This window comes from Pezoporus occidentalis, unplaced genomic scaffold (genome assembly GCF_034315485.1).
Source record: "Pezoporus occidentalis ecotype Australia unplaced genomic scaffold, CSIRO_AGI_Poc_V1 ctg49, whole genome shotgun sequence".
Classification (NCBI taxonomy): Eukaryota; Metazoa; Chordata; class Aves; order Psittaciformes; family Psittacidae; genus Pezoporus; species Pezoporus occidentalis.
The window spans coordinates 847,419-868,850 of record NW_026915824.1 but is presented as its reverse complement, the minus strand read 5'-3'; the positions used below and the strand labels follow the sequence as shown (position 1 = coordinate 868,850).

At 43.4% G+C, this 21,432-nt stretch overlaps 1 protein-coding gene across 1 annotated transcript in view; it reads right to left on the bottom strand.

The window, feature by feature from the left end:
• Positions 1-11,185: 11,185 nt before the first annotated feature.
• ELOVL6 (ELOVL fatty acid elongase 6) overlaps positions 11,186-21,432 on the bottom strand; it is a 78,374-nt gene continuing 68,127 nt past the window's right edge. The window contains exons 3-4 of the mRNA XM_062636630.1: positions 15,676-15,827; positions 11,186-13,666 (exon numbers count right to left, since the gene is read on the bottom strand). Coding sequence (XP_062492614.1) covers positions 13,242-13,666; positions 15,676-15,827 — 577 coding nt within the window. The 3' untranslated portion in view covers positions 11,186-13,241. The remainder of the gene's footprint in view (positions 13,667-15,675; positions 15,828-21,432) is intronic.

Here is a 21,432-nt window from a genome sequence, read left to right as displayed (position 1 = left end):
GAAGTGTGACTTGGAATAGCTCAACCAAACAGCAAGCGGGATTGGAAGTTTCATGCTTGCAGCTCTTATAAAGAATTACGAAAGTTGGTAGATAAAATTATCTTACTTTTTGGAACCAGTGAAGAGCATCTAAATGGAGCATGCCAACGCAAGGAATAGACAATGATGATGAAATAAAGAGGTAGCTTGTAAATACCCGAGTAGAACTTTGAAGGAAAGTTATTTGAGGGAAAAGGAAGCCTACAGAGGGTGGAAACAAGGACAGGTAGCCTGGGAAGCATATAGAGAAATAGTCAGAAAAGCCAGGGATCAGGTAAGGAAAGCTAAAGCCCTGATGGAACAAAATCTCGACAGGGACATTAAGAGCAACAAGCTTCTGTAGGTACAAAAAAAAAAGGAAGGCTCAGAGAATTACAGGCCTCTCAGTCTCAGCTTGGTGCCCAGCAAGATCATGAAGCAGACCCTCCTGGAAAATACGCTAGGGCTCAGGGGAAACATTATTGCAGCCTTTCAGTAATTTAAGGGGGCCTATGAGAAACCTGGAGAGGGACTTTTTACAAGGACATGTAGCGACAGGACAAGGGGGAATGGCTTCAAGCTGAAAGAGGACAGATTTAGATTGGATAGATATTAGGAAGAAATTCCTCACTGTGAGGGGGTGAGGCACTGGAACAGGTTTCCCAGAGAAGCTGTGGATGTCGTATCCCTGAAATTGATCCATGCCAGGTTGGAAGGGTCTTGGAGCAGCCTGGTCTGGTGGAAGGTGTCCCTGCCCATGACAGGGAGGCTGGAACTAGATGATCTTTAAGGCTCCTTCCAACCCAAACCATTCTATGATTCTGTTATTCTATGAAATAAATAGTTAAAAATCTGGAGACCCACAGAATTACAACCACTGCCTTACTCAGATGGTGTCTGTCTTACCTAGACAATTTCAGTAAAAACTGGAAAGTCTGAAAAGTTTAACCTGTCTAATTAACACTGATTGTGAGAGTAATGATAACTGGGTTTGATACACATAAATGGGGCCATCAATGTTGAGAGCTCTTCAGTAATTGCATATGAGCCTAGTGTTACCAGGAGAAAGAAAGGAAAGACTAATCTAGTAACAAACATATTGTGGCTAACAGCAGGTTCACAACTGACCAGCTACAAGCACTTAGATGTATTTCACCAAGCAGTGAGAGTCATTAAACCACGGATATAATCCTGCATCCAGAATTCAATAAGTGAACTGGTTCAGTGCATTGCAATATCAGCATCACAGCTCTGTAGGCTACAGCACATGCAAAGCCTTTCCTCTTAGTACTTCCATGTCTGTTTTGTTTGGGGACATGCCTCAGATTCACTTTTCTTACCTCCCCACAGCAGAGAGGATAAAAGTGTCCAGCCAGCCTGGGCCTTTGGCAGTCCTAGCACCTGCTTTGAAGATGCAGATGCCCTGTTTCAGAACCCCCAGTGGTGATGAAGTGACATGAGCAGCCTCTGTACCTGCATCTTCTAGGACACCTGAAGAGAGTTCAGGTGACACTTCTATTATTTCATTGGGCAACATATGGGAAAAGAACTCATTTCTTTTACATCACTTCCCATTTTCTAGACTTGCCAGTGTGTTATAGAGGAACTAGACTGGGAGGAGTTTTTGCTCAAATAGACACAAAGCCAGATGTAACCTGTGTGCTTCATTCCTCTTCAGCAGGGGATGACTCAGGAACTCAGGCTGTGTGTAGAACTACAGTGCATGAGAATTTACAGAGGAAGGTCTATAGAAATACAATACAATATTCTACAGATAAAAAATTACCATACAGTATTTGACAGAAATACAGTATTTTGACAGAATCACAACACACTAGCAGGCACCTGGAGTGCATACCATACTATAGAATTAAGCTTATCAGTAGCAGTGAGGAACAGTTTACTTGAGCAATAGCCTCGATTTTTTCTTTTAAACTGCCATTATTGTTAAACTTTAAAAAAGCAAAAGCAACAGCTTCAAATAACCAAGCTGTTGATGTCTGATGAACACAGTTCACTCTGCAGGCACCTCAGCGGTTCTAACTTTGGGTTTTTAACTACTGAGCCCTTTCCCACTGGGAGAGTGAATTCATGGAGGAGTGACAAGTGCATGCTGCATGCAGAGTTATATGAGCCCTTTTCTGAAGGCAGCATCAGGAACAAAACCATACTTTGTAAACTTACTGTATACTTTGGCTGCCATTTCTCAGCTCTTACAACACCGCAAGTTCAAAGTTTGCGTAGGATACTCTCAAGCAGTGAGCCGCCATTCAAAATGGAGGTTATATGTTCCTTTAAAAACCTCCTGGGGTTAAGAACAAACTCAGTTGTTACCTTTGAAGGAAACAGCTCCATGCCAGCAGTCCCTGGTGGGCAGCAGCCCTGGGCAGCTGGAGAGCCCAGCACAGGCACTGCTCAGCCTCCCCGGGCGGCTCTGGCTGCACCAGCACACAGCACTGGAGCTGCTGCAGCAGGTGAAACAAGGACTGTTGGGGTAATGATGACACCTTGTTTGCTTTCTTCCAAATACCAGCAACTTGGGTTTTTTTTCTATTTTGCATCTGAAGTGGTTTAATTTTTCAGCACTTACTGCTTTTATTTCCCAGAGGCAGACCCTCAAGCTGATTAGCATTGCTCTGCTGAGGGACATGGAAGGGAAAGGAGACTTTTTCTTGCCCAGTGTTTGACAGCTCCTTCACTAGCTCCTCCCTGTGATGCTGTATGATGCTAGGAGACAGACATGTCTTTGTTTCTGAGGCTCTGATGCAGCATTTCCTTGCTGAGCTTTCTTTCTCTGAGCCATACTGTTTCATCAACGTGGCCTGGATCCCCTAACGGCACACAGGACCTGCCACCAGCATTCTTGCTGCTCTCCAGAACAGTACAGAGCTTTAACACCTCCTTCACTGCCACAAATGAATCACTTCTGCTCAAAGCCCTTTGAATGCCCTTTGCCTCCCTCACCAATGCACAGAGAGAAGTCACATCTTGAGGTTGCACAGCATGAGCAAGTAATACTTTCTCAAGGCAGTGCAAGAAGTGAGCAGCCTCTGGGTGCTAGAGTTGCCCACTTAAAACAGCAGGGATGAGTGAGTTAGCAAAGGAAGGCTGAAGCCGCTCTACAGCTGCAGGGAAGAAAGCAACCCAGTGCCAAGGCTGTGTGAGTCCTTCGTAGTTGTCTAACAAGGGATTTCTATTTGATCTGCTCACACTGAGCAAGCCAGGTGTTCCCAGCCTCTGTCTGCAAATCCATACAAGCTGCCAATATTACACACCGCATGCAAGGATTCTGGCCAACTGCCAAATCTCATTTCTTGTGCTCTTCTTTTGTTCAAAGGAACAGGTTTTGCTTGATTTAATTCAAACGAGCCTAGGATCAGGGAGAGAAAATATCAGCACAAAGGTGTCTTCTTGAGGAGTCATATATTGCGTAGGAGCAGATACTCTGGAAGTTTTTCCCCTGAGTGCAGTCATACTTAGAAATATTTAACTCACACAGTTTTTTTCTCCTGCCTCAGAAGATGTATTGCGCTGGATGGTTTTGTACTGACAAGGCTGGCTGCAGTAGTGGAAAGTGGGGTGGAAGTTCACAGAGGAGCTCAGCTTGAACCAAGACCTTAGACTGAGTCATTGTAGTTTTCCCAGTTGTCTTTTGAATGCCCATCAGCTAAAACCAGCAGGTGTTTCTGAGAAGCCAAGTTGCCTCCTTTTCTGTTTTAAATGAGCCCTGTGAAGAATAAGACTATCTATGCTATCCTCAGCATCAGCAGCCACACACTCGAGTTGCATCTAACAGCTCTAGTCACTCTGCATGGGTAGGTCAAGGTCCTCTCCTGCCAACCTAAAAAATGCATGGAGTCAGCCCAGGGGCAGAATTCCCACCAACAGCACCCCTGGAGCACACCTCATGGTCAGCCCAATGGCCAAGAATGGCTAGGTCTTCTCCAGGCTCCCTGGGAGCAACTGAGTGCCCCACTATGGGGAGCATAGGGGCAGAGACCCCCTGGGATGGGTATTTCTCACAGCTGGGGGGGGGGGCAGACCCAGCACATCTCCTGCAGACACACTCTCTCTAGCTTTTGTGTGTGGCTCCAGGTTCCATCCTTGCATCATGCTGGTTGCCAGATGTGGGGCAGGTGAGGTGATGTTTACTTGGGGCTTGCAAAAGCTCTACCTGAAGAAACAATTTTATGAGTTATGCTTCAAGTGATGTAATGTCCTTCCAGCCTAAAACTCTTCAGGGATCAGTAGCTGTGAATTAAACTCTGAAATGGCACAGAGTTGCATTCATAAGATGCATAACCCTATTAAGTGATAACAGGCCTGAACTGCTTTTATGTCCCTATACCTAGCCTCTGTTACACAACAAAATAAATGTTCCCAAGCAAACAGCACTCCCCCAAACAGCTTTGACCTTACCTATTACAGATACCCTGAATGGCCATCAGCCTGCATGTGCTCTGTTTATCTTGTATAGATATAGCCATGTTAAAAGGAAAGCTTTAGTGAGAAAGCAGGAGAGGAGAACAGCAGAGTCTTTCTTAACTGTATTTAGCTGTCTGTCTAATGAATACTTGGAAAAAAGGATTTAAACGCCCTCAGCAGTTCCAGTGCCACCATTTGGGTGTAAGTAAGTGCCAGCATTGTACTGGCCTAATAAAAATACTGACCCAAAAAATCCTTTATGTGTGACCTTTAAAGGTTTTTTTTTTTAGCAAAAATAAACTATCCTATATAACACATTCCAAAATTGATATTTTCTGTTACTGTTAGCTTTATTATAACTTCATCTGGTACTAGTTCTATGCTTAAATGAGTAAGATGTAAAATACACAAGAAGCCACGTGGCTCATTTTTAACAGGTAAAACTAAATTTGCACCAGCTGCAGCTGACACAGTTAAGTGCTGGTACTTCTCTAATAATTTTGCATGGAAACACAGTATTTCTACTAATGGTGAATTGTTGCATTAGCATCCCTAAGCATGATCTGAAAAGGTGACACCATGCTCTGAAATCTCATTCCTATTAGAGGTGCAAAATAAGACGTGGAGAAGCTTAGTGCAATTTTCTTCATCATCTGCTCTATGGGTTGGTGATGGTGCCAGCAGCACTGGGTGCATTGCTGGGGCATGAAGAATTACAGTGAACTCAGCGGCAGAAAGGATTCAGGCAATGAACTGCAAATGTAATTTAGGGAACTGCAGCTGGCGATAGCTGGATGAGGACTGAAGCCAGTGCTCTTACAGATGGATGGAAAAGTCCTCCTTTGCAGCTAGCCCAGGGCAGCTCAGGAACAAGGACAAATCTGTTGACCAAAGCCATGGAGCTAAGCTTGGCATGGTCCTAGAAGCAGCAGGGCCTGGGGCTGTCTTTAGGCTCATTGTGTAGAGCAGAGAGGAAAGCTGAAGAGCAGTGTAGGTGAAAGGCAAGACAGAGCCCTTGCCCAGCAGAGCTCATCTGGCTTCACCTGTCTTCCCTGGATCAGTAATTAAGCAATGCAGCCTACTCCTTTTCTGTGAAAGACATAAGTAATTTCTTTTAAGCCTTCTCTGCTGAGCTGGTGATAGAGCAGCTGCAAGGGTTTGCTCCCTGCCATGCCCTTAGGCCTCCAAAGGGCTAGAAGGTGGCAAATCCAGAGAAGGGATTTTGTGGGCACATCACTTTGGGTGAGCACAGAGGGCATGAAGCTGCTTGGAGAAGGATGGGCAAAGAATGTTTATTCAGCATTTTCACATTAAGTGATATGGCAAAGCCTGAAGAAACTCCTTGGCTAAGCCCAGCATTATTGTGAAATCTGTGTTTGCTTGCATGGACAGTCAGTTTTGTGAAACACTTCAGCTTTGTCTTTGAGGCAAACACTATGCATGAGGGGCAAAGTATAGCTGAAGGTAAGGCTGTGCTGTGCTCCATGACAAGCAGGCAGGAAAGCAGCAGCTACAGCCTCATGTCCCCTGCTCTGTGGCTGGGCTATTGCATGGGGTCAGCTTCTGTCATTCATGCCTGGCCATTCATCTGCTCTGGGCCAGAAAGCATTTCTTCTTGCCAGGATGGCAACTAACAGGGCACTGCTAGAGTCATGTGGTGAGATACCTGCCTGACCACACAGTGCTAAAGGACAAGCATGATGCAATTTCTTTTATTCCAATATCATCTTTCTGGGTAAGTGACAGCCCATATTTGTTGGGATGTCACGATGACCAATTCTGGTGGGGACTTTCAGCACAGGGTCACTGCAAGTCATGGCATCTTGACAGAGGAAACTAGAAAGGAGAGCTCATTTCTGCTTGGGTGGAATTACCCTCCCTACCCACAGCCTTGACAAAGGTACTGGCAGAGTGTGTAGTACATCGACAAAAGCTGTAGCCCTCTGTTTTCCACAGAACCTTAATGAAAGAAGGATTTACAGGCTTAATCTCTGCTCCTACCTCAAATACAGCTGTAACCCAACCTGGTCACAGGTAGCTGTCAGAAGCATAGATAGGTAGGCAGTGGAGCCAAGAAAAAAAAACAGAAGTCTGAAAAAGTCCTATTTTTTCTCTCCCTAGTTATTGGTAAGAGTTCTTCCCAACAGCAGAGCTGCTGCCTACCTTTGAAATTCCCCTCTGCTTTGCCACATTGGCTCTTCCACACTCCCTGTGATAATACTGAAGATAATAGGCAGCACATCCCTGTCCACATGTCCAGTTCTCTCTTCTTGCTGCTTCACTTCCAGGCTGCTCTGTGGGCTAGTTCCCAAACCATTCCTCAGGTAGATCACCAGGGTCTCTCGCAGCCCCATGCATGCCCATCCTGGGCTTCCCACTCTGCTTTACCCTCCTCCCTCTACCTCCAGCTCATGCTGCCTTTGCTCAGAAACGTGTTTCGGGGCTGGAAACCTTTCCATGGGGAAGGGGAGTGGTGGGGTTTCGGCTGGGATATGCTGCAGCCCAAATATTTACACTTTGGGTCCTGCCTCAGTTTTTGGTTAGTTCTGCATAGATGTAAGTCACCTTATTGACTTGTGTATACAGGATAACAAAGCTTTTGTTTTCCTTTATAGACTGCTTTTGTTTGACTACAAAATATTAAGAGGAAAACAAGCCACAAAATGCTCTTGCTGTGCAGAGTGGGGTGGCTGTCCTGTGCCCACCATTCAGCATGGGTGCTTTCCTGCACAAGTTGCGCTGCAGGCAGGGGGATGGCTAAAAGTGGTGCTCAGGGAACAAAGGACAAATGACTGTTCAGAAAAAGGCTGGTGCAGAAGCGCTGAAAAGCAGACAGTGCCATCAGGAGGCATGTGACAGTGTTGGCTGGGCTCACTGGCAAATGCTGCTGTGCTTGCACAGTCCTCCTGCTCAGAACATATCATGATAGATGGGGACTTTGTTTCTTATCAGAGATGCAGACATTAGGATTTCCTAGGTGTAGAAACAGGACATTCAAGCACTGATTATCTGTATGTATCGTACAGATGCATGTGTAAACATACATACCAAGCAAAAAACATATGTTTCTAAATGTGGTACACAAATGATAAACAGAGATTTGCCGGGAAGTGAAAGACAGAGTAGCCACACTGTAGTCTCATAGCTGGAGAACCACTTCGCTTTTTCAACAGCTGGACTTGGTGTCAGTATAGAGAACAAAATGGATGTTACAGATTAGTAAAACACAGAGACAAGTTTTATTTTGAACCAAAAGTTAAAATTTTATTTTGGAATATTAACATACCCCAAAAAAATAAAAATAAAAACTTCCTTTTATGTAGTGAAATAGCCATTTGAAAATGGTAAAATAAAGATATTTCTCATACTATTCTCTCCTAGTTATTGTACACATATTTAAGGTTGCTTTTAATTCTGAATATAAATCTAGCTTGAGCTTTAAGGCTCCCAAAAGCCTCAAGCACGTAGTGGCTCTTTTGAGAAAGCAGGTAAGTCAATAAGAGCTGTTTTTTTTCCAGCAGACAGGCCTGCTTGAAGCTTTCCAGGACTGGACACAAGTGAGACTTCTCAGAAAGGTCACTCTTTCAAGGGAGTATTATTTTATACCCATTGGGGAATATGCTCTAACCCCACTTCATGCAGCATTTCATTGAGCTTTATGATGTGCTGGGAAGGGCCCTGGTTCCCCTCAGCTCTCGAGTTCTTGTGCAGATCTTATTTGTGTTGGTACACTTGGTTTAATTTCAGAAATCAAATCCTACCCTGTAGTATTTGCTCTGCTAGAAATTAAGTCTGTAACAAGGCACTGATCCTGCCTTTATGCCTGTAAGCAAAAGGTTTCTGTGCCCGCTCGTAGTTGCCCTGACTGCAACAGGACCTTTACGATAGCAGGATGAGGACTTGTCCTTTAGCTTGCTTCTCATAAAATACATGGAATGGAAAATATACTGAAATAAAACAGTAGAAACCAACCGACAATTCTGAGTTGTAAATCTTCCCTTTCAGAGGGCTCACCGATGCTAGGCTAGAAAGTATGATTAAAGACCCCAGTCAGGGCCTGAGTGATGCCCCAAGTGGTTCATGTCACCACTAAATAAACAAGGGGATTTAGGTCTCGCATCACCCTCTGCAACTAGGCTGCAGCAGGCTGAAGCAAAGCTTGCTGAAGTCACTAGGCATCTCACCAACAATCTCGCTTTGAGCAGGCATTGGACCAAGTCCTGAACTTATGAATGGAATGGTCTGCAATTTGTTTTGATTTCTTCTTTGATCAAGGCCATTTTTATCATTTAAAGTATGTATTTATGATTTGTATATAAACAAATTATACTCCTGTTACTGGTTCTGAAATACAGGATAGACTACAACTACTAGAGATATTACTGCACTAATATATTGTATCTGGCACTGCTTACAAAGGCTGCTGTTTCACTTCTGCAGGAGGGAAACCTTCATGCAAGCCGTACTCCACCAGCCAGCCTGTCCTGGGCACCTGCAACTGTGGAGCCCACCTTCCTCCCGCCTTGCCTTTCCTCATCTTGTGAAGGAGTGAGCGCTCAGCCTGGAAATACCTTCACCTAGGATTTGGAATGGGGCTTCTCCCTCCTTGCCTCTCCTGCAGCTTGTGCTCAATACTTTATTCCTACTACCCAGCCTGGCTTTTTCAAATGATTCCTCTTGCACACTTTGGCCCTTATCTTGTAAGTAAAAGCTTGTATTAGTTTACTGTGAGATTCCCATGAGAGGTCTCTTTCAGAGCCAGCTGCTCTTAGTTTAGTGTTATCAGTGAGTCCAGACATACATCATTTCTGACTCCAAGTTACAGAAGTTCTGTAAGCATAAGAGGTTTCCTTCTTGTCACAGGCACAATTTAAAGAGGCTCAGAATTATCCAAGTTTTTGTTCTTTCACTTAAATAGCTGAATATAGTTTCCTTGGAGTGTCCGCTACACAGCAGTAATGTTTAGGAAGAGCCAAATTCTGTTCACAGCTGCCTAAGCGTAAATCCATACCAACCATTCTGGTTTTATTTCAGTACGCTGGATTAATGCATCAAAATATAAAAAACACTTTGACCCCGGCAGACTGACCTTATCACTAGTGTAACTCTCCTGACTTCAGTAGTGAATCCCATAACAGCATTTCCAGCATCTGTAATGGCTGTCACAAGTCCCATAATGCTTGGTAATTTACATAAAGTTTGAATTCCCCCATGTGTGTGAATGCAACAGAATTACAGTTTTATTTAAAATAATATAGGAAAAAAGGGGTTCTGGTAGTGGACAGAAAAAATTTGAAAGTGTGACCCCCAAGCAGGGGAAATAAATAGGACCCAATTAGCTCGTAGGTTGGAACAGCTGGGTTATTGTTGAGGTGTCATTACATTAGGGTTGACTGTCCCAGTATTTAAGTATGTGTGAGTGGGTTAAATGCAATGTCTAAATATCATGTGTGCACATTTCAGGAAGAAGAAAGAAGTGAGAAAAGCAGTGTAAGTTGATTTTTGTCTTATCTTCAAGTTCTTTAACGCCAGGTACCACTCCAGTGTAAAAGCTCAGAGTGCTATACTGGGGCTATAGGACCTGTGTAAATGCACGTGTGACACATCATCTGCTGAAGCAAATGGCAGTGTGACAGCCAATTTCCAGTGTGACAATAAATGCACCTTAATTTACCACTGTCCCTTGCGTGCTTGACCTTGCTTCCCTTCCCTATACATATGCCTGCCTGCAGCCTAGTCACCTGCCAGGACATCCACTGAATTCAGTGCCTGCATGCCAGGGGTACACCTGCAATGCGTCTTGAGGAGGTCACTCCAGCTGGATTCTGTGCAGGAGCTGCAAAAAGGACGGTGGCCATTGCCTGCCTGGCCCTGGCTGGTGGGGTGCTTGGCATGTGATGGAGCGGGCACTGGGAACCTCACAATGGTGTCTGCAAGGGCTTTGGAAGGATGGGGTAAGAGTGGTGAAATCCCTGCTCTGCTGAAGTCAGTATCGGCATTGCCAGAATTGCCATCCAGCATGCACAGGTGGGTTTTTTCCCTTATGTAACTCAGGAAAAGAATGTATTAAATGTGGCAGGTTGTTTGCAACCCACCCTGTTTTCTGCCTGTGTTAAACTTGGGAGCAAGTGGTGTTGCCTTGCTGTGGTGTTACTTCATATTGATAAAGTTTAGGGGGCTTCAAATCATTAGCCATAAGCTTCAAATTAGACTGAGATGTGTTTGGTTCCTTCCTTCCTGCTTAGGTAAAGGCAGTCAGACACAGCGGCTCTGCTCACAGCAGAGCAAAATCTCCACTGACTTCACGGGGTCCAAAATTTCTGCTCCAGCTTCAGCTCCAGACGCCAGGACACTTCCAACCCCTCTTGCTTTGTTTAAGAGACCTAAGACACACAGGACTGAGGGTCTAAATGGCACAATGGTGAGCTTCTACTAACACTTCTCATCTAATTGCAGTCGACTTTAATTTTGCCTTTTCCACTCTCAACTGGTCTTAAGCTGCTTCTTAGCCAGGGCAAAATTAAGCATGAGGAAAAAGGCTTATTCAGCATTATAATTATCTACTCCCAAGCTGTATAACAAAATGGTTTGCACATTTAAGGTTTTGTCTAATATTTCCACGTATACAGTAGTCCTATTAATGAGTATCATAGCTTCATTACTGCATATCACATTTTGCTATTTGTTGTGTACCATAAAATAACGTCAGCACATCAATAACTTAAATAACACAAATGTAAACTCATCTTCTGCTTGTTACAGTTATGATTTTAGCCTGCAAAGGCTTTTTGATTTGTTAGACCATTCACATAACATGGAATGTAGCTTTATTTGTTTTTCTTTTGTATAGAATGAGACACCAAAAGCCCTTGTCATTTCATAACAGGATAATAAGCAGCTCTGTTTCATGAATGACAGCACAATTAAAGCTAAAAATCATAATAAAAAAAAAAATCTTTGTACTGTACAATCTCAAATTAAAGCAAGAAAGATAATGACAATCTTTTGCATTAGCCAGGAAATGTGATTCTCTGCCACTGGGCTTTTTTTTCTTGTTGAAAATTCACAGAATGTGTATATGGGTGTAGTTATAGGTGTGTGTATATTCTATGCAGAACAGCAGTCCCTATTTTGTTGATCTAGTTCTTCTAATTGTTTAGTTAAACTACCTAACTGATACAATTTAGAATACTACATTAACACATTTAACATCAAGTTTACATACTTGTGTCTTTGAAATACTAGGAACTTTTACACATTTTATTTGGCTTTTTAAGGACTGGAATCTCACAGATAATGCAATCTACTTGTCTTTGACAGAAAATATGGCTGTTCTCAACTAACTCTCTAAGGTTCAGAGTGAAATACATTTCTCTTTACATCTGTAGCCGACTTCAGAGAAGAAAGAGCATCTTCTAAAGTGGTCAGTCTGATGTTATAGTACAGATTCTACAGAGAGATGTACTTAACAAAGGGTAATTCTCTCTGGACTTTAGAGTTAAGCTGTTGCAGCAAAATTACTCTGTTTAGACTATTTTTTTCTCTACACAAATCTCAAGAAAACCCTATTCCAAGTATGTTTTGTAGTAGTATCTCCACATGACCAGAGGAGGGCACTTTGAACATCTTTGCACTGCCCAGGAGGCAGATGCAGAAGCACAGTGTTTCCCAATGTCGCACAGTCCTGACGCCTCTTCCCACCCAGGCAGGTATCCTTGTGTCCACAAAAATACAGAATCCGTATTGTACCACGGGGCATTGTTCTGAAAACAGTGGGCAGATACATCACTCTCTTCCCGCTAACTAGGATTTCTTCTGATTTCCCTCATTTAATTCAGTGTTGCTGTGGGTTAAATGGAAATTAACAGGTAATTTCTAAAAATCACGAGGACAGTTGCCTCCCTCTCCTTCCTGAACATCCCTCTGCCATTAGCCCCTGGTAATTTAGCAAATATTGGTTGATTTAACCCTCTATGACTTATCCTGCTGTAAAAACTCCTTGCTTTTAAGTGAAAAATGCACTTGGAAAATGCACTCTCTGAGATACGTATTGCAACAGTGCATCTTTTCACATTAAACTCTTGTACTGCTCCTTTCTGCCTTCTGAGGGAGGCAACTCTGCATGCCAGATCTGCTCCCCTGGCAGAGTACATAGTGGAGAAATCAATCTCTTCTCTTTTCCATACATGACCACAGTGTGGATTTCAGCCACCTTCCATGCAGAAAACAACCTTTTGGGTTTCATTTTGGCTAAAGGTATCAACCCTATATGGAAAATATTTTAATTCTGCAATTGCGCTGTTATCACAGGCAGATTTGTTTTTCTTTTTGTAACCTCTCTGCTTTGCTTTGTTCAAGTTTAATGCTGAAAAAATATTAGAAAGGATTTAGAAACTTTCTTTTAAGTAAGTCTTTCCTCCACCCTGGGGAAACACAATGCTTATTTAATGTAACCTTTTTCCCCTCATTTCTTTTCTCTTCTTTCTTTTCTTCCCTTTTTTCTTTTCTTTTCTTTTTTTTTTTTTTTTTTATTCTTCTTTCTTTTCTCCTTTCTTTTCTAGAGCAGGCAGGTACAAGAAGGAAGTTGTCTTTCACCAGCAGTCCTTTGAGATAGAGTAGAATTCAGTGAGTTCTCACCATGATAGGATCATAAACTTACTGGGTTAAACCAAGCTAACTTTCCCTAAGCTGCCAAGATTTAGCTGCACCATACATATATGTGTTTCCTTGTGCCATTTTCTTTTCTTATAATTTTGTTTTTCTTGATGACCCTGAGCTATGGCTTCTCGTTTCTACCACTAGTCAACCTTCCTTTCTTTTCTGGTTTTGCCAATATAGGCCTCAAAGAAAAAATGGCAGAAGAGCACAAAGTAGCTGAGGTACATGAGAGAGGACAAGATGATGTTCTGCACGTGGGAATGGCACTGGCCATGCTGCATCCAGAAGAAGACCAGGTAATTGATCACGCAACCGATCAACATCTGAGTGATCTGCGACAAGGTGATGAACATGGCAAACTTGCGTGAAACTCTGAAGCCAGCAGCCCGCAAGGCATAGTAAGAGTACATAACAGCGTGTACTCCATAGTTCATGGTCATGAACCAGCCACCGCCAGCCACCATGTCCTTGTAGGAATACCAAGAATAAAGTAACACAGTAATGTGATGGTACCAGTGTAAGAAGATGAGCTTCTGTTTCCTAAGAATAATGAATATTGTGTCACCTGTAACAAAACACAAAAAAAAAAAAGGAAAAAAAAAAAGGAAGGAAATGAGAAACATATTGAACAATCCTGTAATTACCGCAGGGCTCTCTTCCTTTTGCTGATGTTGGAGTACACACTATTTTGGAGCCACCACCTCACCTCCAGATCTGAGATTAGATCTGTCTGACCTCAGATCTGTCTTATCTGAGCGCTAGCTTGGCTCCTAATCTCTATGCAATCTTCGGAAAACCAAAATATACACATTTTCCTGTGTGGATAACCCATTTGAAAACTCTATAGGTTTACTTGGTAGCACTTTACTTGTAGCTTCATCGTCTGTTGAAGTCTGAGGTGAGGCAGGTGGATGTACTTGTATCGATTCTGACTGGGAGATTGTCCATCAGATAGTGTGACTAGAAGAGAAATGTAGCTCAACAGGAAGCAGCACAGCACCTGAAGTCCTCAGATTCAAACGCCTACCTGCAAACTGAACCTAGTTAAATGCAGTAGATCTTTTTGATCTACTATGCAAAAAGCTATTGCATATGCAATCTACAGTACCAAAAGGTATGTAATTACCAGAAAAAATGCTTCTAGAAAGAAATTTGGTCTACGTTGAAATGCACATCCTTTTCTGCAAAATCATGCTGCTGTTGTAGAAAAGTAAACTTTATTCTTCATTCCTGCTTTTTCCTTCCTTCTGGTTCTCATTATTGCACTGAGCATCTCAATTAGATATGCATGTATATATATATATATATATATATATATATATATATATATATGCTACTTGTTTTCTAGTGTTGTAGACACAGTGTTTCCAAAAAGTTCCCTGAGATCTGAATCTGGAAACTTATTTCTACGTATATCCGTCCAGGAAATCCATGTAATGAATTCTAGTGATGGGTGGAACCAAAACTGCACTGTCTGCACAAGGTCAGTAATAAGCTGTAATGCTACTGTTTACTTCATTAGCTGCAAGATGTTGACTCATGTTTTAATAAATAATCATATGTTCAATTTACTGGTGTTGTGCAGTTCTAGCTGATGTTTTCCAGTTTTAACAAGTAGATTTCTGTGGTTTTGCAGTAATTTAAACAGCATGAAACCAAGAGATTCTGACACAGCAAGGCAAATAGCGTCTTGTCTCTCTCCAGATTTTATGCTCATTTATTGCTGCCCTTGTAATTTGCTGAATCAAATTCTCTGCTGAAAGGTAAAGACTTATTTTTGCTGTACACCTGAACACAGTGAGTGCTACAGCCCTTTGAGGTTTCATAAGGGCATCCTCCAAAGTGAAAGCTGGGGGACCAGCTAAATTGATGGCTCCTCCTTCCCAAAACAATCCTTTCTGATGCTAATAAGCCATGAGATGAGAACATATGCAGACTTCCTATTAAGTTGGCTTTGGCATATGTATCCTAAGTATTCTTAAAAAAAGAAAAAAGCTGGAGAGACAGGAGTTTATAAGAATCAGGACTGGAAAAGCTAGGGATATTAAAGGAAATTGGTTTCTATTTGGAGGAAGCAGACAGCCACAGCTTTCAGTGTTTAGGGAGGAAGCACATTACTGTTCATAATTGTACGCCTCCATGTGTGTTTAAGGATGAATGCTGCATAACGGAGGCAGAACCTAACTCAAAGCTTCTTCCTGACACAGGTGCTGTTGCCCACCCTTCACTTCTGGGGTTAGTGACTGCCAATTATGCTACTTGGATCTGCCTGCAAGTAGCTGAGGAAAAAGTACAGACCAAATTGCTCCTACCTCTTGACTGCCCTGTTACGTATAATCACTGTAATTTATTCCTTGGCTGGGAATAGGCTTTTTCAACCGCACATTGCTCTAACTTCAGTCAAGCTTAATCTCTAGAGACTAAAACATGCAGAGTTTGGGGCTGGTTTTGTTGGCTCAATTTTGCTAAGACTAAGACAAGATTTTGACAACACTGAGACCCTTCCTGTGCTTCCTGCACAGCCATTTCTGCTTTAAATAAGAATAGTGAGAGAAAGGGAGAGAGGGTACTTACCCAGTTCGGGTGCTTTGCTTAGCACAAACGCATATGCCCAGAATTTGCTGACAGGTCCAATGTAAAAACTCTGATCACACACTGACTGCTTCAGGCCTTTGGTCATCAAAATGTACAGCATATAAGCACCAGTTCGAACAGCACCGAATATACTTCAAAATGAAAAGAGAAAATGAAGAAAATTGAGTGGACATTTGAAATCTACACACCATCACTTCAAATCATTATGAGAAAAAGGCTGAAATGTGCTGAAATAGTAAGTTTGAGAGAGCCTGATGCTGGAGCAACTCTGTTAGCTTCTAGGGAGTTATTCAGAGCTCAGATTTGTAAACTGGACTGCAGCTGTATCCCCTGGTGAAAGTCTGGAACGGTAATGTCAGTGTTTTTCATTTCATTACTACAGGAATGATCCTTCACTTTTCAGAGCAGTGGGAGACATCAACTTCAGCTGAAAACAGCATGCAGAGTTTTAATGCTGACAGCTGGGAGACTACAAGAAATGAGTTGATAAAGAGCTGTTATCAAGATAATCAGGACCAATTCCCTCTTCTGATTTCCTCAGCATTTTCTCTTGTCTTGCCTTGTGTTCTTTACACGCACAGGAGCTCTGAGCACAGACAAACCCAGGTAGGGTGCATAGATTTTGATGGTGGGTGTCAGTCAGGGCTGGTGTTTGGTGCATGTGCTACCTTCATCTCTTAACAGGTCACTGCTAACAGAGGAATTGACTAGCTGAATCGAGTTGTAAACAGCAGATTCACACACATCTCACCAAAGTGAGGTGTAAGATAACAGTGTTCTGTAAATGAGAAACATCAAGAGATTTGCAATGGTATTAATTAGTGCAATCAAAGAGGAGATAGGTTCAGATAACAAAAGATATCCAGCTGATGTAAGGAACAAAGGCTTCTGTCTCAGCAGCAAGGAGCTCTGCAGAGGGAATGCCTCACTGTTTTACAGCAAGGTCATGCTTGCCTGTTGTCTACCATTGTCACTTGTTGGCCCTTCAGAATTTGATGAATACTGGGTGAAACAAGCAGCTTTCAGAAAAATGGAGCAAAGAAAGACCCAATCTCATTTGGGGTTGAGTATGTCTTATTTTATGCCTACATCATACATCCCTTTGCCGCTACCCTGCTTGATCTTATCTCCCCTTTAACTTCTTTGTGGCCTTTTCCTACTCATGAATCCTCTGTTTCCTGCTCTGCCTTGGTGTCTTTTGTGACTATTACACAGCAGCAAGCAAATCAAGCCACCTAAAACTTATGTGTAGACACATATGGGCAATGCAAGCTACCACTTATGCAAAGTGTGTGAAATAAGGAACAGTTCATCGAAGTTACAGATTATCTGTTACTTGTCTTGTGAAGTCAGCATTCTTTTAAAAATGTGGTTTAGAATTATCAAGGCAGACTCAAAAAGTAAGTCTGTGGCAGTTCTTATGGCACTTGATCAGAGTTGATCGTGGTTTAAGTAAGCCTGCCAAGCATAAAAGCTGTTGATTTAAATTTATATATTTTTTTGCACAAAGTAATTAGCTTTCCAAATCTGTGGCACTGATATACCCAGTCAAACCTGCCTGCTCCTAAGGAGCTATTACTTTGCTCTCTGCTGTCCACAGCACTCCTCAACCAAGTGGAGTACTGCATGGTGCTCTTAAGACTCTGTCAGACAGAGCTCAGATGGAGAGGTGTTACCATCCTGACTCCCACACCATTACATTTCAATGTCTGAGATTTCACTGTGCCATCAGGAAATTCAGACTACAGTGAGCACTTAAGAAGATACCAGTATTATCTGCTACTTGTATCGTGATAGCTGTTTATGGTCTCTACTGCCAGATGAGTCCTCCTGTGCTATATTCAAATAAAAAAACATTCTGCTGTGGTATCAGAGTACTGAAGGAATTTAGCCAAGTCCAGCTTTCCCATTAGCACAGCCCAAAGCAATGCACATGCTCCCAGGCTTAGGCAAGACAGCTGTTGCAGTGTCTCAAGTTCATCCATGCATGCAAGAAAGTGCAGTATTCTCATCAAGTATGCAACCTGTAGTACATGCTCTCTGTGTAGGGTTGTTCACCCCCAGAGATGCTTTCTCAACATGCTTTTCTCATGTCTTTTGGAGATTGGTCCTTTTAACTCGGCAGAGAGTGCTGAAGCCAGCAGGAGGAGTTTTGAAATGAGGTGCAACTCGTTCTGTGTCTTCTCTCTAGTGTTTAACACATGCATTTGGTTTCTTTTTCTCAGGAGTTACATTTCTCATTCCCAAGAAGAGAGGAGATCCTGACAGAGATGTGATCTGATCACTTCCTGAGGCAGGGAACTCCTCAAGCTAGTCAGGACAGGCTGCTGCTTGCTCCAGAGTTTTGGGTGGTGGCAAAAACTGGGTGTAGGAAGATCACTCAGAATATCTAATGATACACTGGTTCCCCAATTAGCAAATAACTTCGACATTAAAGTGGGGGAAAAAAGGAAATTCTAAATTATGAAATCAAACAACTGCAAGAAATATAGCTTTCTCTGTACAGAAACTGTACTGCTTTTCTAAAATATCACTCGTTATTAAAGTTTTAAAACCAAAGAGAATTTTGTGCCATGAACACAGATGAGAAGACTGCTTGTTTGAAAAACAGGCAAATGTTGACCTCACCATAAGTGACTGAGTATGGAAACTCAGGGATTTAATCCAGACTGATAACAGAGCAAAAGAGTATTTGCCCTGTGGGGATTACAGGGTTTCACTTTGCTGTCCTTGAGATTATACCAATGTTATTAATTCTTCCTGTCTTTCTGTTTAGCAGCTACTGCAGAGCTCTCCTTGGAGTGCACTCACACTCCCACACTTACTTTCTGTAATTACATAGGACGGTGGCTTCCTCTAGTTCCGTGACTCCAGAAGAAGTGACTCCAGCTATTGCTCTACATGGTGTGAGTCAGAGTAATCCAAATTTTTAATCAGTAAAAACCAAGTTTCAAATAATTCGCAAGGGAAGGCTTCATAAGTAAGGGGGATGGCAAAATGATTCAATTACCTAAATAGATGGCATGAGCAGGTAGCTATTTATGAGATGCGCTGCATGCCAAAACACTACCTTGCCAACAAGCACACGCCACTGGAGACAGAAAAAGATCTAATGCATGCCTGCAAATGTTCCTTGGACCTGGACAGCCAGGACTGCTTTTTGTGCCTCTGCCACTAAATCTTGTTTGTTCTGTAAGGTAAGATCAACCAACAAATTTCTATCTTGCAAAGACATGATGTGCAGCAGTGATGACACTGCTTGCTCAGTAAATCACTTCTGCTTCATTTTGTCCTTGCCCTGCTCTGTGCTGTAGCTTTTGTGAGCTATTGAAATGAACTGCTTACCAAAGCAGTCTGTCTGGTGGGAATCATTTGCAGTGATTTCAGAAATCAGGTAGCAGTAAATTACTGTACAATTACAGCCTTTTGCAACTACAGAGACTGATCAGAAATGAACTGTACCAGCTAATGCAGCTTTCTCATCTATTCAGACTCAAAATGCCCTACATTCTCCTCCCTTCAGGCAGTGACTTCTCTGGTAGATTAACAAATGGCCAATTGCCCAATTGATATTTTACTACCCATAATATGGTCAAAATGTACCCATGAGTAAAATAAAAACTAATACTTTTCCCTTACAAATCTGTTTACAATTGAGGCTGTGGTAAGCTGACACTGGCTGGACACCAGGTGTCCACCAAAGCCACTCTATCACTCCCCTCCTCAACTGGACAGGGGCAAGGAAATACAACAAGAGGCCTGTGGGTCAAGGTAAGGACAGGGACAATTACTGTCACGGGTGAAACAGACTCAACTTGAGGAGATTAGTTTGACTTATTATCAATCAAATCGGAGGATAATGGGAAATAAAAACTAAATCTTAAAACACCTTCCCCCAACCCCTCTCTTCTTTCCAGGCTTAACCTTATTCCCAAATTCTGTACCTCCTCCCCACCAGCAGCACAGGGGGACAGGACAGAGAATGGAGGTTGATGGTCACTCCATCACATGTTGTCTCTGCCACTCCTTCCTCCTCAGGGGAGGACTCCTCAGACTCTTCCCCTGTTCCAGCATGGGCTCCTCTCTCCACAGGGCCACAGGTCCTGCCAGGAGCCTGCTCCATCAGGGCCTTCCCACAGGGTCACAGCCTCCTTTGAGCATCCCCCTGCTCCTGTGTGGGATCTTCCACGGGCTGCAGGTGGGTACCTGCTCTACCATGGACCTCCATGTGCTGCAGGGGGACAGTGTGTCACCATGGGCTGCACCATGGGCTGCAGAGGAATCTCTGCTCCGGTGCCTTGATCACCTCCTGCCCTCCTTCCTCACTGATCTTGGTGTCTGCAGAGCTGCTTCTCCCACATGTTCTCACTCCTCTCTCTGGCTGCAGCTGTGCATGGCTTTTCCCCCCTTCTTAACTGTGTTATCCCAGAGGCATTTTGCTGATGGGCTTGGTCAGTGATGGGTCCATCTTGGAGCGAGCTGGCATTGGCTCTATCAGACATCAGGGAAGCTTCCAGCAGCTTCTCACAGAAGCCTTCCCTGTATCCCCACCGCTACCAGAACATTGCCAAGAAAAACTAACACAGAGGGCCTTAAAATTCATCCCATGCGTGGGTTAGGTGCAGCATTAAGGAGGGAAATTGATGGCTGGGGAGCTAGCTGATGGGAAGACAAAGCAGGTGTTAGTGGCCAAAGCCTATTAGAGCATTCTGTTTCCTCCATCCCACTTACCAGGAGGGACTGAGGCACTTCTTTCTCAAAAGCCTGACAGGGCAGCAGTTCAACTCCAGCTGCCACTGCAGCAGGCTCAGCTCCTTCTCACAGTAAGAAGGACAATGCCTGTTTTTGCTAGAGTGGTTTTCTGTGCAGACCCCTCACTGCACTTGTCTCCTGACACCTCTGGACATCCCAGCCCAGGACCAACACTGCAGAATTCACCAGGGAATGTGACTCCACACTAAAAAAAATAAAAAGTTCAGCACAGAACATAGCAACATTTCCTAAATTATTTTAGCGCTGTGATAATCACAGAGCCAAAATTCTCTGCTCTCATTTGTGTCTTAACAAAATAACTTCAACTAACCAAACACCCCATGAAAATTCTATCTGCAGAGCTAGGCAAAGATGGGATTGAAGGGGACAGAAGTCTTGACTAAGGTGAATGTCAAATATGTCAGCTACAAAGCTACATGTCGAAAGTGGAGTTACCTGTGCTCGAAAGCATGCCATCCTGCATACACAGCACCAGCAGAGAGCAGCAGGGAGCCCAGGGACAGCGAGACCCAGCTGTGCTGCACAAAATGAAGAGCTGGCAGGGACTTCAAGCAATGCCCTCCTTACCCAGATCCACATGCTGTTCAACACCCAGGCCCAACAGCCAGTCTCCGAGGTGTCAGACTATCCTCTGCCACGGGTGTGCTGGGCTAGCCAACAGTGGGCCAGCCGGGCACCCAGCCAGAGCTCCCACTGGGTCTGGGTCCAGCTCCCAGCCTGGGGCCTGGCTGGAGGTGAGAGGAAATCTTAATTCTGCCCCTACCTGCTTACATGGCAACTCACAGGAGTCCCAGCAGGTGAGTGTGTGCCCCGGGAGAGGGGGTGGAGAGCATGTGGTCCTCCTTGCCACACGGAACAGAGCAGCCAAGATCACCTTATACATGCAATCACAGCCCTCAGACTGCAGTCTGCTTGTACCGTAACAGCAAGAAATAAATAGGAAGCAGGTTCTTTGGATGGGTT